The sequence below is a fragment of the Danio rerio genome, chromosome 23, assembly GCF_052040795.2.
Source record: "Danio rerio strain M-AB ecotype USA chromosome 23, GRCz13ab, whole genome shotgun sequence".
In the NCBI taxonomy this organism is placed as follows: domain Eukaryota; kingdom Metazoa; phylum Chordata; class Actinopteri; order Cypriniformes; family Danionidae; genus Danio; species Danio rerio.
The window spans coordinates 32,907,426-32,924,824 of NC_141043.1; the positions used below are offsets into that span (position 1 = coordinate 32,907,426).

At 36.2% G+C, this 17,399-nt stretch overlaps 1 protein-coding gene across 7 annotated transcripts in view; it reads left to right on the top strand.

The window, feature by feature from the left end:
* The first annotated feature begins 104 nt into the window (after window positions 1–104).
* dvl1a (dishevelled segment polarity protein 1a) overlaps window positions 105–17,399 on the top strand; it is an 88,963-nt gene continuing 71,668 nt past the window's right edge. For all 7 annotated transcript variants that reach the window (XM_087307360.1, XM_087307361.1, XM_087307362.1 and 4 more), the window contains exon 1: window positions 105–515. In XM_087307360.1, the coding sequence (XP_087163486.1) occupies window positions 346–515 (170 nt within the window). In that variant the 5' untranslated portion in view covers window positions 105–345. The remainder of the gene's footprint in view (window positions 516–17,399) is intronic.

Below are 17,399 nucleotides of genomic sequence, written 5' to 3' on the forward strand. Positions count from 1 at the left end.
CTAGAGGGAGGTCTACCTCTACGAGAAAGCAGGAACGGTAAATTCTCCTGAACTCCAGCTCGTCGTAGGGATGTGAACCGTCCCTTCCTGTTTTACTGGCGATCAGAGAGAAACATTGACGCCGCGATAGAGACGCGCAAGCTTCGATTATGTCTGGAACCACTCGCGCCGTCCGACACCGGGATTTTTGTTTGCCTACGTAGACCGGCAACCAGCAATGTCGCGTTATAGCGCGTACATGACACTTGACGACTTGTAGTCTACATATATATTTATTTGTATCTCGCTGCTGCAACCCTTGCTCCTTCTTCTGTCAATGATTGTCCTACCCATATAAGCCTACTCATGGCGGAGACCAAAATTATATACCATATCGACGAAGAAGAAACCCCTTATTTAGTGAAGCTGTCGGTTTCTCCGGAAAAAGTCACGTTGGCGGATTTTAAAAATGTCCTCAACAACCGACCGGTCAACAGTTATAAATTCTTTTTCAAGTCTATGGATCAGGATTTCGGGTAAGTCGGGAGAATTATATTTTGCTCGTATTGTAATGTGTGTTAGTATTGAACAACCCGATCACACCCATGATCGACTCAGCAGTTTGGCAGTCACATGCTTTATAGACGCTGTCAAACCTGGAACGCGTTCGGAACGTTTGGTGTTCGTTGTGACGTTGCTACATTGTTGCATTGTTGCTGCTGGCACCTGCTTTGAACCCGTGTTTTGAAGTGCGCGTTCTTGCGCGGGTGCGTGTGCTCGACTCGCAGCCCACCGACACCAGCACTGTGGCAAGCCCATTCAACATGTATGTTCCTTTAAGTGGAGTCGGAAATAGGTGCATGCCTGTTTCCTGAATAAAAATGTTACTTACGGTTTATCTCACAGATCTGCCCCTCCTCCCAAGATTTGAGTGATACGAATTCTTAAATTGTAGGCAAATCTGAGGCAAACCAAGAGTATATCTCACACATTTGAATTTGTGACATAAAATTAGGACTTCCTATCTCAGAATATGAATATTTATATAAGGAATAACCTGTTTTAAGGTTTTTTAATGTTCTGAAACAAGCTTTCGTGAAAGTGTCATAATTATGACCACACGAAAGACTAAGGAAGTCGTATTTACAAGTGAGAAACGTATGCTGTTGAATAGATATATAGGCCTGCATGTTTTTGACCCATAAGATTTCCTGTTTACTTTGTTTTGCTTTCTGCAAAATATTTTCACAGATACCTTGTACTAGTAAGTAATCAAAGTAGGATCTTTTTTAATTTCTAGTTTCAGTTATGATATTGTAAATTGAGCTAGTAATTAATAATAATTATTAAACAGGAACTAAGTCTTACTGTATGCTTGCTGATGCTTATTAGCTTCTATAACTAGCTTCAGATATACAGCTTCAGATAATAATATTATTTCTAAAGGAGCTGTTGACATGGTATTGAACCAGAATTTGGTAAAAATCCAAACAATACAAACATAAAAAAAAATAATAAAATAAAACAGAACAATTAGTTATGTGTAGTAACAATGGAATGACGCGAGGTGAAAGTACTACTATTCTACAGCTTGATTTTCTTTTTCTGAAACCATTTGAGAGTTTCCTTGGCTGTGCTTGGATCATTGTCTTGCTGAAATGTCCACCCTGGTTTCTTCTTCATCATCCTAATAACGCACTGAACAAATGGACTGAAGCAGCGCCAGCTACTATTAAATTTGATTCTTTGTTCAAAACCTTTTCCCTTTGTTCATTTTATCACTCATATTTTGTAAACTAAATAGCTTTGTTTTCTTTACATGTATGGATTTCTTTGGTTGTTACTTGTTACCCAAATTCCAGTCAACTTACCTGATTACTTGTTACCAAAATCAACCTAGTCAACAGCACTTTAAAAGATATGTTTTCTGAGAAAAATGGTGAAAAGTTTAATACTTAATTCACACACTTTACATAATAGGAAACTGGAAAACAGATTGGTGTGCATCAATTCAATCTAACTCTGACTGAAACAGTTTCTGGAGTTTGAAACAACTGTGCCAATGGCAGGTGGTTCATGGCAAGTACAGTATAGCCACTTTTTGGGCTGGATGGTTCTGTTTGTTTGCTTAACTGCTCATTCTGGCTAGGGTTTTATTTTTGGAGTTTATAATGGAACTTTTAAAAAAAAAACCTTTGTTGACTTAGTAGTGCAAATGGTTAAAACAATAGTTTAGCAAAAAACAGAAATGTGCGCACATCTAGAAAATCTTGAAGGCAGGTGCACGATCAAAAAACAAACATAAGTAGTAAAAGATTCAAAGTAAATCGGCACACTGCCACTTTAGCTCTCAAAAAAATTTTAATGTCAATATTACAAAATCACAACGTTTCGACCGACATGGTCTTCATCAGGAGATGATCACTTGATGAAGACCATGTCGGTCGAAACGTTGTGATTTCGTAATATTGACATTAAAATTTTTTTGAGAGCTAAAGTGGCAGTGTGCCGATTTACTTTGAATCTTTTAAAACAATAGTTTAAACAGCAATATGTTAAACGATAAGATATATTTAATGAAATTTACTTTGTGTCTAGAATTCTGTTCCAGGCTCAGGTGGAATATAAGTGGAATTTGGGATTTTTTAGAACAGTTTGGCAAGATAGTGGAAAATTAGCTTATGTAATATGTACAATACTGTATGTGTGGCTCTGAATCTCTGCACTCTTTAATAGCTACTTTTCTTGTTCATTTTTATCTGTTGAGACCAAACCAGACATCCATGAGTAAAAAGATAAACACTGAGGAGCTGATTTACAGTAGGGCATTGAATATGTTATTCCAACAGATGTGAACCTGACTTTTTTCTTATGTTAATACTGCAAAGTGGCTTTCATCAAAGCAAAATGTAAAATTAAATTGACATTCATTCATTCATCAGATGCTTTTATTCAAAGAGACTTAAAAATATAGTTATAAATGTTTTATATTATAAGCATGAATTGTTTTAACTGAGCGCTGAACTGCAGAACTTGTTCAAGCATATCGACACTGATACAATCAAAACTTCTGTATTCTGAGGGTGAGTGAAGGATGACCGTTTTTTTTTTTTTTTTCCTGAACTATCTCTTTAAATCAGTACTGGCCACTAATGTGTGGTTTCAAGTAAAAAATATATCAGTTTAATTACTTCGATCAGGGCTGGCAAACCACAGCCCTGCAGAGTTTAGTTTCAAACCCTGCTACAACACACTTATGTAGTTCACCATACCATATTTGCAGTTTGAGCCCAATTATCAAGTTAACGAGCTCGCAGACAGTTCATGCTGTGATCGTGGGAAAATCGGTCACCGACACCTTGCAGACGAAAACCCATTATCTAGCATGTTCAATGTTCTAGACTTGACCCCATGTCAGCATTTGTCCCTTGAAATCCAGGAGACCAGGGAGATTAGGTTCGGGGATGAGGTGTCTGAATTACACTTTTGAGAACTGGGTACTGTGGTGTTAGTAACTGTACTATGAAGCATGTTTTGGGTGGCCACTGCGATTGGATCCTATATCAATGTTGGCGACCCTGGGGTTTCACAGACTGTACCAAAATGCTGAGGACCGGGATTTATGGGAGTTTTCTAGCAGAAATAACAGAACAAGAGGGTGGCGGAATATGGGTCTCAAATACGGGAGACTCCTGGGAAAAATAGGAGTGTTGGCAGGTATGATGTGGGGTTATATGTAGTGATAAGCTACGGCCAATGAGAAAGCAAGTGAAAGGTTGATTGGCCGCTGTGTTCACATGCTTAACAGACATGTTTGTGATTGGCCAAAATAGTCACGCTCGAATAAATGGTTCGCCTTGCATTTACTTGGACACAACAGCATATGAAAGCCACTGTCAGCTGAACATGCAGATGTGAGCAATCGATCCACTGACAGATGAGCTGATAGACGATGCTTTCAAACAGTGCATTAAACACTTTCAGGGGGATTTCAAATGCTGTGTGTCAGTGATGTTATCATCTACTGCACCCCGAACATTTTTTAAATTAATATTTTTTAGGATTTTTTACCAATATTGTACAGGACAGTGGAGAGGGAGAAAAGAAAACATTTGGAGCAGAGAGATGGTAAAGAATGGCAAAGGACCTCTCAATCTGTGAATCAAACTCAGGTCACTGAAAGCACCTGTCAGTGCAATTTACCACTAGCCTATTAGCACTGATTGCCCGAAACCTTTAATTCGCTGTGGTTTGGGGGCTGAACAGAATTGTTGTCGTATTTTGTAGTAAATAATTCCCTCTTGTGGATCATTTACATAGTGTTACATCATGTGAAATACCACAGAGATTTAAAAACACAAAACCAAGTCATGTAATCTGAACAGCACAGTGATCTGCTGATATTTAAAGTCATGTAGGGTGAACAAGGCCTTACCTGTAGGTATGCTTGTGGGGCATTCAAATTTTGATACCGTCAAACCTCCTTCCTATTTTACCTTGGTGTACGGTATTACCGTACATAATAAAACAATTACGATGTAAGGCTTAGACAGCATCACCAAACTGTAGGCTTGTGCCTAAACCGTTTAGAAACTGAATACCAAACATGACCTTAGGTTTGAGCTATTTACATCTTTCGCGGTCACCTTTTTGTTGCTCAATTTGCAAATTGACTCATCCGTATTACCCTTCTCGTTTGGTCGAAACCTGAAATACTGCCAAACTGGAGAAGTTGTGTTCTTTTTCAAGACCTGGGGCCTCATGTACGAAGACTTGCGTGGAAATCTTACTAAAACATTGCGTACGCACAAAGCTGTAAATGTGCGTACGCAGAAAAAAATTCAGATGTATGAAACACTGCGTACGCCGAGTCTCACGCATATTCTTTTGTACATCTGAATGAACGTGAAACTGAGCGCAACATGCACGAGCACAAAACCCCTCCCTGCCTCCTCCCCCGTATGAATATGCAAATGACTCTACTTTGGAAAAACCCAACGAAAAAGCAACCGCAAAAGCAGGCAAAAATAGAAACTTTGAACAGGATGTGAATTGGAGGTGCTCCTTTCGGAGGTAGACCGGAGAAAAGCGGTGTTATTTGCAAGTTTGTTCTCCGGAATTAACAACAAAAGAAAAAAAAATAGAGTGGGAGAGTTTAGCTGATGCGGTTAACACAGTTGGGTCTGAACATCGCACTGAGTGAATTATAAAAGAAATATTGTGATTCTTAGGTGTAAACTGTTGCAGTAATCTGAACAGTCTCAGTGGCGCGCTTGTAAGACGCATGTCTGCATGTTTTGACACGTTCGAGCATGAACTTGGTTCGAATCCAGCGTCTGATAAACTCTTTCTTCTTTTTTCCCCGCTACATATTAGATTTTGCCCACTATTTATCACGAGAAAGACAAGTAGGATTCATTAATAAGTTTGTACATCATATTTTATTTGCACATTTATTGAATGGAAATGTTTCTGATTCACGCATTCAAATTCATCTTCAGATAGTGTCTTTATAGCAATGTGCGTGCAGTAGATAGCGCAGATTACATTGGGAAAACAGGCGACTGCTGCAAATTGTGCTTTAATGTTTAGCTGGTCAACTGTATGGTATGGAAACCTTACATACCTGCTAGAGTAACCCGTCTCATACAGCTGCCATTGCAAGGCTCAGACACTTTGTAGAGAGGAATTTAACACAACTGCCTCTAGGAGTCGCCAATGGAAATAAAACAGACACGCACAAAAAATGTGCGTACGCCAGCCAGAAAGCTGCCGTGCAGCTGCGCACATTCCCACGTTCAGTTCATTGTTAGTAAATCCAAACGTGAGCGATTCTGAGCGTGAAACCAGGCGTACGCAAAGTTTTTGTGCGTACGCAGCGTTGATACATGAGGCCCCAGGTCACTTGGTGCGCAATTTGCCATCTTTCCCCACCCCTTACATTTTCTCCTCCACACTGTCATGTTATGACAACCATGCATACACATTTCAAGGCATTAAATAAATTATATCTAACCTTTAATCCTTGTTTCCAATGTAAGTACATTGTTCTTTTATGACAGTATAATGGCAATGAAAATATTGAAGCTATTTTATGATCCTGCGGTATATCATGTTACCATATTACCACCCAAGCCAACCTGTAGGTTTCAAACAAGCCTGAAGGACACGATTAGTTTGATTAGGTGGGTTTATATAGGGTTAAAGATAATCTGCGCAGAGTTGTGGCTCTCCAGAAACCGAGTTTGACACCTGTTACATTTAAAAACTCTGTTAAAAAAATTGTGATCAATAAAACGCTTTAATGATTAAATGTTTAATAGCTTGCCACAGCAGCACACATGCACTGCAACAGAGCTAATTTTGTCAACTTCAGTCCCATGCTTTGAGCTGCCCACATGGTGCAAATCTATCATGGTTGTTTCCTAATACAGTGTCTTGTGTTGTAACTGGATCTGACAGTGACTAGAGCTCTGGTTTCCCTCAAGTTTAAAGCTTTTGAAGTTAAGGACTGGCCTTCACAGCAGTCATAACAGAGCATCTGAACGTGAAATAAAAAAGTCAGTCTGACGTCTTAAAGGTGACAGCAGTTCTTACAACTCTAAAACAAACACACTCTCAGTCACCCAGAGGGGAGAATTAAGTTAATTAAAACTGATTGGAATTACTGCCGTTTTACACACACACTGACCAGTTTCAGCTAGATCAAAGGAAGACATCAAACGTGAACTTTAAATCCAGTGAACATCTCAGAGGTCGTCATTTGTTCAAAGTGCAAACTCATTAGTATAGTAGACTTTGTGTTACTTCAGAATGACCCGTAATAGACTGAGGGGAAGTGAGAGACGGTGACCCAGCAGCTGTTAAGCAGAACTGTCACTTTCTAATTTGACAGTGTCACCCAACATCAAGGGATTAGTTGCCTAATATTTCCAAGGGCAAGCAAGCTGTCAGAAAAAAATGAGCAGCTGCCGTTTCATCTTTGTGTTTGATTGTTAAGCATTATTCTTTTAAAAATCATTTTCATTTACAAAAAATCTTATATTTTTGAGTGTTTATGTTAGTACAGTTTAATCTATCACATAGTGTGTGAAAACAGTTGTATGTTTTTAGCATTTATTCACTTAGCAGTCGCTTTTATCCAAAAGAAGCACTTCATAAAAGAAGCACTTCCTGTCGGCAAAGAGCAGCAGTGACAAGTCAAAGTTAGTTTAAAGGTGCTATATGTAAGTTTTTGACTCTTCTAAAGCATAAAAATGCCATAATATGCTTGCAGATATTTGAAAAACATGCTAAGTAAAGATTCTTGTTTATCTAAAAAACAATGCTAAAGTCAGATATTCTGCTTTGAAAATGTTTTTTCTGTGCTGGAATGCTGTCTTTTTTTGGTAATTTTAAGCTGCCTGATGCCACTTTAGTCAATTATATTTCCGCACCTCGGATTGCCTTTCATTCATTCATTCATTCATTCATTCATTCATTCATTCATTCATTCATTCATTCATTCGTTCAGAAAGGCTCTCAAAGTATGCATCTACGACCAAAATGCAACCTCCGCTGGACAGTAGCAGCCTCTGAAATGAGACGCAGATTCAGAGTTCCACATGAGGTGATTATTTATTAGCAATAACATAAATAAAATAAACATTAGATTAGAATTTTGTTAGGTTACATTGTTGCACCATGTCCTAACAACATGCTACATAAAAAGATTTGGATTGATAAGCAATTTGGCTGTTTGCACCAGACGAAACATGACAGAAATTAAAAAAAAAGCTATTCAGAAGTACAGAATAGTGCACTTACTGCACTCCAACAAAATTGTAAGGTTTATAATCTAATTAATATATATTAAACCTCTTTAACATTATTAAATGTACATGCTGAATCACTGATATGTGTTGGCATGCACTGATTCACAACTAGACATGGGGTGATAACCATTTTTAAGGTTTACCGCGATTTGGAAAAATCAAGGTTTTAAAACCACAAAAAATTATTGTTATCGTTTGTAAGGTATATGTTCGCTTTTGTTTTTTTACAACTATTTAATTCAGTTTTTTAGGGCAACAGTATTTCCAGAAAAGGACGCTCCAAAATCAAAAGCTACACAATTCAGCAGACATCTAAAAAATCGTTTATACACAACATCCAGTATGCTATAGACCGGAATACAAGAGTGCTTAATTTATATACAAAGAAGAAAAAGATATCTGAAGATGCCTTCTCAAGTTGTTAAGAAATCTGTGTTTTTGATACTAATGAAGATCAGAAGTCAATGATTTTTTTAAATTATTTAGCCTGACTAACATAATAAAAAAATAGAAGGCAAAAATGATTTTAATGTTTCTTAAAATATATATATTGCATTCAAAGGGGGAAAAAAACATATATATATATATATTTTTATCTAGACATTTAAAGTGACTTAATTTTGTGTGACAATACCGTGTTATCGTTAAATCTTGATATTTTTATCCAAGCTACTCATACCGTCAGAACCTTATGCCGGCCCATGCCTAGTCACAACTCAAGTTCAATTTCAAATGGTTTAAGTTAAACTATCTGCTGCTCCTTTCAGTATGCAGCAATAAATGTCATGTAAAGTCGCATTTAAACCTACATTATTAGCATTTAACCCTGAATAAAGCACATGAGGTGTATCTAAAGTGATTATCAGTTTTCTGTTGGTCAGCTGTAAGAAATAGAAGCCGTTTCTAAAATATATATTTCAGGTGTTGGTTAGGACAAAAAATTCTTTTAACATAAGCTGCTTTTCCACTATCGTGCCAAACCGTTCTAAGAACACTTCGGTACGGTTACGGTTGTTTCTCCACTGAGCCTGGAACGGCGCGGCACGATTACAAACCGTTCTCAGCCCGGAATTCTCGGCACGGTTTGACAACCGTGCTGAACTGTGCTGACAGATTCTGTGTGTTGACGTCGCGACTCGGTTGCTAAGCTACCACAGCTGGCTCAGCAGAAGCGCGCTAGTCATCAGACATCCTCAATAAACTACAGTGCATTTAATATAAAATAATGATCCAGGTCTAAACGATACAGTTTGAAAAGGGTTTTAAAACAATAGAGCAGTCTCTGGCAGAGAAGTGAATAACTCATCACATTCTAACGAAGATATTTTATTCATTAAAGTTATTATTTTATTGACTTGAATACAGACCTACTTCGCCTGCTGAATGTGAGTTTATTGCACGCTGCGCTGTATTTCACAGCACAAAACTCGCTCTGATCCGGGAGAGACATGCCAACGACTTGCGCTGCTGACTTTTTTTTCCTGCTGCGCATCGAATAAAGCGAATAAAGTCACGCTTGGCCTCGTCGATGTCCAAATTCCACAACAACATCAGGAACACGAACTTGCAGACTCTTTTAACAACGAGGAAATAATTGCACTTTTTAATTAAAAGCCAGGACAGCTTGTTAATACCGGCGAGACCACCTGAAGGACGGCGTGTTTGTGTTGTAATGTCGGCCGTTCAAAAGACATTGCTTGAAAGCTTTACGGAGCGGCACTGTAACTGTCCAAGGTACTGTTGTATGATTTATATTATAGCATATGCACTAATAAACAATTCAAAAGAATGAATGAATTAAATAAATATGGATTCTTAAATGTCAGTATTGCTTTTACTCAAAAAATATCAATACGTTTTGACAAATGTTTTATAAAAACAAAATGAGCAATTTTCATCATTTCAGCTATAGGCAATTATATGATTCAGTTATACATAAGTTATATGACATTTATGAGGCATGTAACATGTTTCTGTGTTTTTTTTTTTTGTGGTGATCTTTAATATAGCTACGCAAATATTTTCTAAAACGTCTAGCAATATTTCGCCTACATCTTGTTAGTTAATAATGAACACAAAAATAATTATAAAAATAAAAATAAAATGATCAAAATAAAAAGATAATAAAGCAGCATTTTAGTGCTTTATATGCTTTAAATCCTGCAATATGTGTGTTGTTTCATATTCGTTTTTTTCACTTGCTGCATTCGTTATTTAATGTTTGAATAGTAAAACAAATAACAGCCATCGCTTAAATGGTTCATTTTACCATCAAAATGTAGTATATTTTATATCATTATCAACTTTTGATATAAATACGCAGTGTAATTATGTAATTTATGTGCTGTGTTTTTATTAGTGAAAGTGCCCGCTCACCTTTGACAAGGCCTGTCCAAAATGATATTTTTGCCACTATAATGCAAATGCACTATTATTGTTGTCTTATCATTGTTTTTTTCTGTTATGTTCAGAGATTTTAAATATTATTTATTTCCCCTCCATTTATTTTTAATCATCACGTTACATTTTGGTAATTTTCCCTCCAAATAAAATTTAGCCAGAGCTGCGCAACATATAAATAAATAAAGGTGCACATTTAGCACCCCTATTTGATAGAGCGGCATAACAGTGTAGTCACATGCTTTTGCTTTTATGAAAAATAAATAAATAAATAGTTTCGGCTCTTATTTAACTTTAATTGAACAAAGGGAGCCGTTTACATTGCGTTACCAAGGCAACTACTGATGCGTTTTGTGTAATGTTTTAAAGAGCTTTGTCGCAGCACGACAGTGGAAAATGAAACCGTATCCGTGCTGTCTGGCCCGGTTTGGCACGGAATGGAACAGTTCTGTTTCAAGAACGATTCAGCACGATAGTGGAAAAGCGGCTATTGACAATAATCCTTTTATCGCGTGCCTTATTTATTCTAACTTGTTGCTTTTATTTACAACATGACTTAAATCAGCCTTTAGGCTCAACAGTCAGGCACTGCTGTTGGTGTCATCAATCTGGCAACCTGCGCTTGTGGTTTAATATAAGCATCAAATTATTATAATAGCTAAAATAAGAATAACAGTGCACTATTACAAGCCATTTGTTTCTCACTAGTTACTTAGTAGAAATAACCACATAAACAACCCTGTATGACATTGGATATATTACAGTCAAGGCCAAAATTATTCATACCCCTGGCAAAATCATCAAGTTGACTCATGGTACATTTTTAATCGCATATCATAATACATACAATTACTTTAAAGTGCATAAAATGTACATAAAAATCTTTAAATGTGAAAAATAAAACTTTCACAAAGCTATATTGTAGGAAAAACACTAGTTCATCTATATTCAATTCAATTCATCTTTATTTCTATAGCACTTTTACAATGTAGATTGTGTCAAAGCAGCTTAACATAGAAGTTTGAGTAATTTGAAACTGTGTCAGTTCAGTCTTCAGAGTTAAAGTTTCAGTTAGTTCAGTTTAGAGTGCTTTCACATCTGTAGTTCGGTTCATTTGGTTCGGACCAAGGGCAACAAATGATACATTGTAGCATTTTCTGCTGTTTTTGGGTCCTTTTCACATCACACTGATTACTTTGGTCCGAGCCATTGAAAAGAACTAAAATGCAGTCATGTGACAAAATCCACATCACTCATTGGCCAGATGTTTTTTAACATATTTCCTAAACTGCTTATTGATTGGTCAGAATTCACGTGCAGGAAAATGCTAATGGAAATCTCTCAAGTAAACAAACCGGCAGACACAAAATGTCGCTTTTGACTGTGGACGGCCGACTGTGCTGGCTGATTGTATCCCTGCTCATAGTATACTATATAGCTTGTAAACATCACTTTCGACAAACTATACATTTCGAGAATAAAGTGTGGCTGCGGCTGAAAAACAACGTTTTAATGCATTGCAAAGGGCTAAGGTGCATCGCACGACACTTCAGGAGGCATGAATTAATTTGACTAAACTGTGACATGGTCATCTTCCGTAAATATTACCAATGATCCATCAGGTCCATCCAAAACCATATTGTTTTCCCTTTCTCTCTCTCTGTCGGTAAAGCGCTGTCAACAAATAATTTTCCTCCACATTTCATAATGCTCATCGTTACCTACGGCAGCTGAATTAGTTCAAAAAGGCGCAGTACTTTTTGCAGTTGGGTCTGTTCTAATTCAGATCATGTTCTCAACACAAATAAACTGCTCCAGGGTTCGTTTGAAAGCGCTGAAAGTCCAAACACTGAAGAGCAAATCTATCGATGTGCAGCTCCACTAGTCCCAAAATGATGGCTGATGTTTGAAAAGGATAAAAGCAGCAATATTTCAAAAGTCTTATTTCAGAAACATAAGCATATTTTGTATTATTATTACCAAAAAAGCTAAGAAAATAATCATTATATCAGGACTGGTGTGAGATCATTCTACTTTATAAAACATTTTCGCCTCTAATACAAAAAGATTATCAGTGACAAAGTTCAAATCACCAGCTGCTGGGTTTATAAATGAGTTCAGAAGGCGGAGAGCAGGCAGTGTTTAGCGGCCGTTGAACACATTTAACCACGTGTACAGTATGTTTATACTATTGGAGCAATCCGGTCGAATGCGTTTTTGGCTACCTCTGAATATGGTTGAAAGTAAACAAGCTCACCACTGTAAATAGTCTTTGGTATTGTTGTGTTTTTAGTGTGAATGGGATTTAGTTAGTTTGTTAGTTAGTTAATTATATTTCTCTCAGTTGCTCATGTAGTTTTTGTAGTTTATTTCAGATACAACCTGAGAGACATAAGCTTTAAATGTAGTGTTAAACAGTAGCAAAACAGCATTGTTTGAGCAAACATGTGGTTTGATCTAATGCTGTATATAATACAATTTTATTACTTCCTAATGAAAAAAAAAACAGTCACAGGGCTGTTCCCTGGGATCATTTTGTTTGTCTTGCTTTGTTTTAAATATATAATATTTAATAGAAGTAAAATAGTTTGCTAATTGTAATTCACACTAACATGGCATTTTTTCAGCAGTAGAATTTGCTTATTTATATTTATACATAGATGCCAGCATTTCATATATCATATGGATGGATAGATGTATTTGATCTAGGCTTCCCGTGTCAACTAACAAAGAGTCTGTGAATCCTTTGTTTGATTTACAAGCTGACTGATCTGAAAAGACACACACAAACAGGCACAGATTTGTAGTGATGTTTCTTGGATAGAGATGCTCGGATGCAGAAGGCAATGTCACAATATCAATATGAAGGGCTCTTTAATCTCACATTGCCAAGACCATTGATCTGCCTTCATTAGACCCTTTTGAAATAACACATGTTGGTGTTTTAGAGTCTATAGCAAAACCTCCTAAAAACCAACAAACTAGCTTTTCCTGTTAACGTAGGATAGTTTACTAACAGCTTTGCTTTCCTGTCACACCTAACACTGAGCTCACAGTTGGCCCTGGTGACCGTAAAGCAGATTGCAGGAACAAACAAAACGCCTGACCTTCAAATGCAGTCTGCTTTAGTTTAGTAGGGTCTCCTTGGCTACTTTGTTGTGGTAAAATGTGAAATGTACACTGAAAAATCAAAATGAAACAAAAATTTGGTGTACAAATTTTCTTTCTGAAACGATGTAGATTTTATAATGAATTCAAATGAATCGTCAAGTATCTCAGTATCTTGAGTAGTAGTAGAAGTAGTAGTGTTTTCTAGTAAAGCATACTGCAGTAACTGTTTTTGATAACTTAATTATTTATTATATAATTAATTCAAAAATGACAGTGGATATGCATCAAGGATGAAAATCTATATCAATCTATAAATAGCTTTACAATTTCTTTTTTCTGTAAAATATTTTTTTTGATTTATTTTCCCATTTGTTTTTTTCCCTCCAAAAAAAATCAAGGAAAATACTCAAATGTAAGGATCACAGTGCAGCCCTAAAATACTAATTCAGTGACATTTTGAATCTTTACACTTTTCTTTAAACTGCTAGGTTTGATCTGCTTGTTTGCAATTCATTGTCAAATATTTAATATATAATAAAATTGTATGTGATTGCTTTTATGCATTTTAATAAATACAGGTTTAAATACATGCGCATTAGGCCTGTCACAATAATCAATATATTGACTTGTTGCACAACACATGGACATGACCTCAATCATTTTTGGTGATGCAATGTATATCAGCCATACATAAAAAAACTAGTGAAAATTCTAGCAACATTTTAGCTGATTGCACAACCTCTTTATCTCAACTGGAGGTGCCAGTTGCCCCTTTCACACAGTGATATCAGTAAATATCTGGAAAATTACTTGGAACGACCTACCAGTGAATTCAAATATGTGCTGTTCACATAGATAATGACGTTCCGAAAATTTTTAGAAAAGCACCATTCACACATCCATTCCAAAATAGCGGGAAATTCTGACATTGTTAACCAAAAATGAACTTTAAATGGCCGCACTTGAAGTAAACATGAAGGGGTTCAGTCTTTTTCTTGAAGGCTTCACTTTTATTTAAAACTTTAGCATTCATGTCCTATTTGTCCCAGAGATCGGACTAAATGACTAGGAACAAATCCCCTACGTCACATCCGAAGGCTGCTCTCCGCAGCTTAAAATAGCTTCGTTTACACGTTTGACGACATTACAAATTCTGTTAAATATTGTGAGCAACATCGATGAAAAGATATAGAGGAACACTTTCGCATTTCGAGATGTACATTTGAGTTTGTGCTGCAGCTTGTGAGATACCTTTAAAATGAAAGACTAGTGTTTTGTAGGTAAAGTCTAGTTCGGATACGCGGCCGGCCAAAGGTGCGATATGCACATTAATATGGCAGCATTTTTTTTATGACATTGTATAGCAATAATTATTATTTTTACAGTACTGTGACAGTTGGGTTTAGGGTTGGGGTGGGGGTAGGTGTAAAAAATTCAATTCATTGAGTAATTTAATAGATGGCATAAATAATACTCTGTACAACTACTGTTTTTACAGTACTGTGATGGTTGGATTTAGGGTTGGGGTTGGGGGTGGGGGTAGACGTTATTAAAATGCCATTAATGGGAAGTTTAATAAATAATGTAAATAATTAGTTAGCTTCTGGCCGCAACCATATTCGATCTAGCAACAACCGGTTTTGTAGGCTACTCAGCTCTGACTCACTGGAGCACTCCTTCACATTCACGTGCGTCACACAAAGTTGGCAGGTAAACTCACAGCGGTTTATCATAAGCATTTTATTGATCATTTTTCCACAGTTGGCACTAAGAAGGAACATAGAAATGTTATCTGACTAACAAACCGCAGCTAAATGTGTTTGAAGAAGGATTTAAAGCCGTTTATTTTCATAAACAGTGCGGATGTGAAATTCTTTGATTGGTCGGAGTAGACATCCACCTCAGCGCGTTCTAAACGTGAATGTGCTCTTTCCGGCAATTTTCCTTCTGCGCTCACACTGAGCAGCATTCCGGCAAATTACCAGTAATGTTACAACTTCTCTTCTCTATACAGGTATTTTTCCAGTGGTCCTGTTCACACATGATCCATTTCTGGAAAATTGCTGTATTAAAAAACACGGTAGTGTTTATTATAAATTACTATAGTATATTTTAGTGTGACAACTGAAAATAGATCTGGTAGCAGATATCGCAGCCTCTGTTACTTTTTACCTTGCACTTTTTTGTTAAGATTTATTATTATTTATTTAGGATATGTGTTTTCACATTCTGATTCCAATGCCTAATTGTTAAATTGTTAAAATGAATATAATTAGATGAAATATTCTTAAGAATAAAATATGATGTGTTCTTTGGATTGAAGTGTACTTGCATTGTGAGGATCTTATATTGGGAGCAATTCCATGCAAATGTCAACCTTGCCCTGAAAAAATAAAGCTTTCACCAAAATAGCGAAGCCCTTTCTAGGTTTACTGTAATCACCCGGCCAGTGTTTTCAATCAATTATATTTGATTTATTCAAATTTCTACAAAGTTTTATTTTATACTGTAAACTCGTTAACTTTTTCGTCACATCCATATCGCATGTTTATTTTTCTCATTTAAAACACAAAACATGTTTACAGATTGATATTTTTTCTGGTCCCATAAACGCTGTCATTATTTGTTTTGGAAAATGTACACAGATGTTTCAATATAATGTTAACATATTTTCTCCGTGAATGTATGTTTTGAGTTTTTACTGCAAATGTCACATCCATAACGCTGGAATTGCTCATTGTCATTCTGGAATTATATTATGAGTTGCATAAAAAGGTCTTAAAATAACAATAATATTGTTTATCGCTATATATTTTTGTGCAATATATTGTATAACAAAAACCAGATACTGTATTGTGACAGGCCTGATGTGGATACAATATGATAAACATTGGTTATGCTAAATGGTGATGATTACTTTATTTCGCTCATTTTGAGATTTTATATTTACTAAAGTTACTTGAAACAATAAAATAGACAATTTACTTGCATTGCTTAGTATGTAAAAATAATTTTTATTTGGTCTGACATTTTTGACCCACTTATACTGAAAAAGTTTAGTTTTTATATACTCTACTTCTTCTAAACTCTCTAAACATTGTATTTCTCCAGTAATCTTTATATTATTATTTATACGTTTTTTTTTACCAATGCGTATTGGATAATTTGTAGTTTAGCATGCTGACTTCAAAACTATGAGTCACGACTTAAATCTGGAGACATTTCGTAACCATAAATGTGCCTCGGTAGGAGTTGATTTATTCGGCGTGCAGCTAAATGCGGCGGACATTATTTTTAGACAGCCTTGCATTGTTCATTCTTCAACCATTCATAAAGCAGGAAGAAATCTGACCAGCATAAGTCTTGAGAGATCCCAAAAATGCCTCTTAATGTGGGTTAGTTAACATTTTACATTTACAGATGAACCTGCAAACTCTAGATTACACACCCTTTATTACCACATCATAACTAGGCCTACAGCGTCCAACATAAACATCACTAATCCCACTATGACTGCCACAGATCCCCACTGTGTGTGTCCTCCATAACAATAAACAACATTCGGCTGCTTCTGATAATATTGCATGATATTATTATCCACCACAGTCTGTTAATACCCCTGTAAACCCGCTTTGAGGATAGAGAGCAGCAGCAGACACCCAAACACCCGCTGTCTGGCCTGGTTTGCATCTGGCATTGAGATGCATTTTGGTTGATTAGAACACAAGTGTGAGGGAGGCACAGTACAGTTTACACTTGATGTTTAAATCGATCATTTTTTGTCTACTTTTTACCATTTTTCTGGTTTGGAAGAGTATGAATGGTTATATGTAAAAGTGTTTGGGCACACTTGGCTTATGAATTTCATTCTGATTCAGATTCGCATATGTTTAATTAGGCTTTTTCTGATCATTTGATTTCATATTGAAAATGAAAATGGAGGAATTTATATAATGTTTTTGTGAACATTTAGACAATATTTTATAACACCAAAAGTAATAAGATTAAGTGTCTTTTCAAATTAAATAATTACATACAAGAAATCAGATGTTTTCATAAGCTGAAATGTCGTCCCTGTATGTTTCTTTGGGTAAA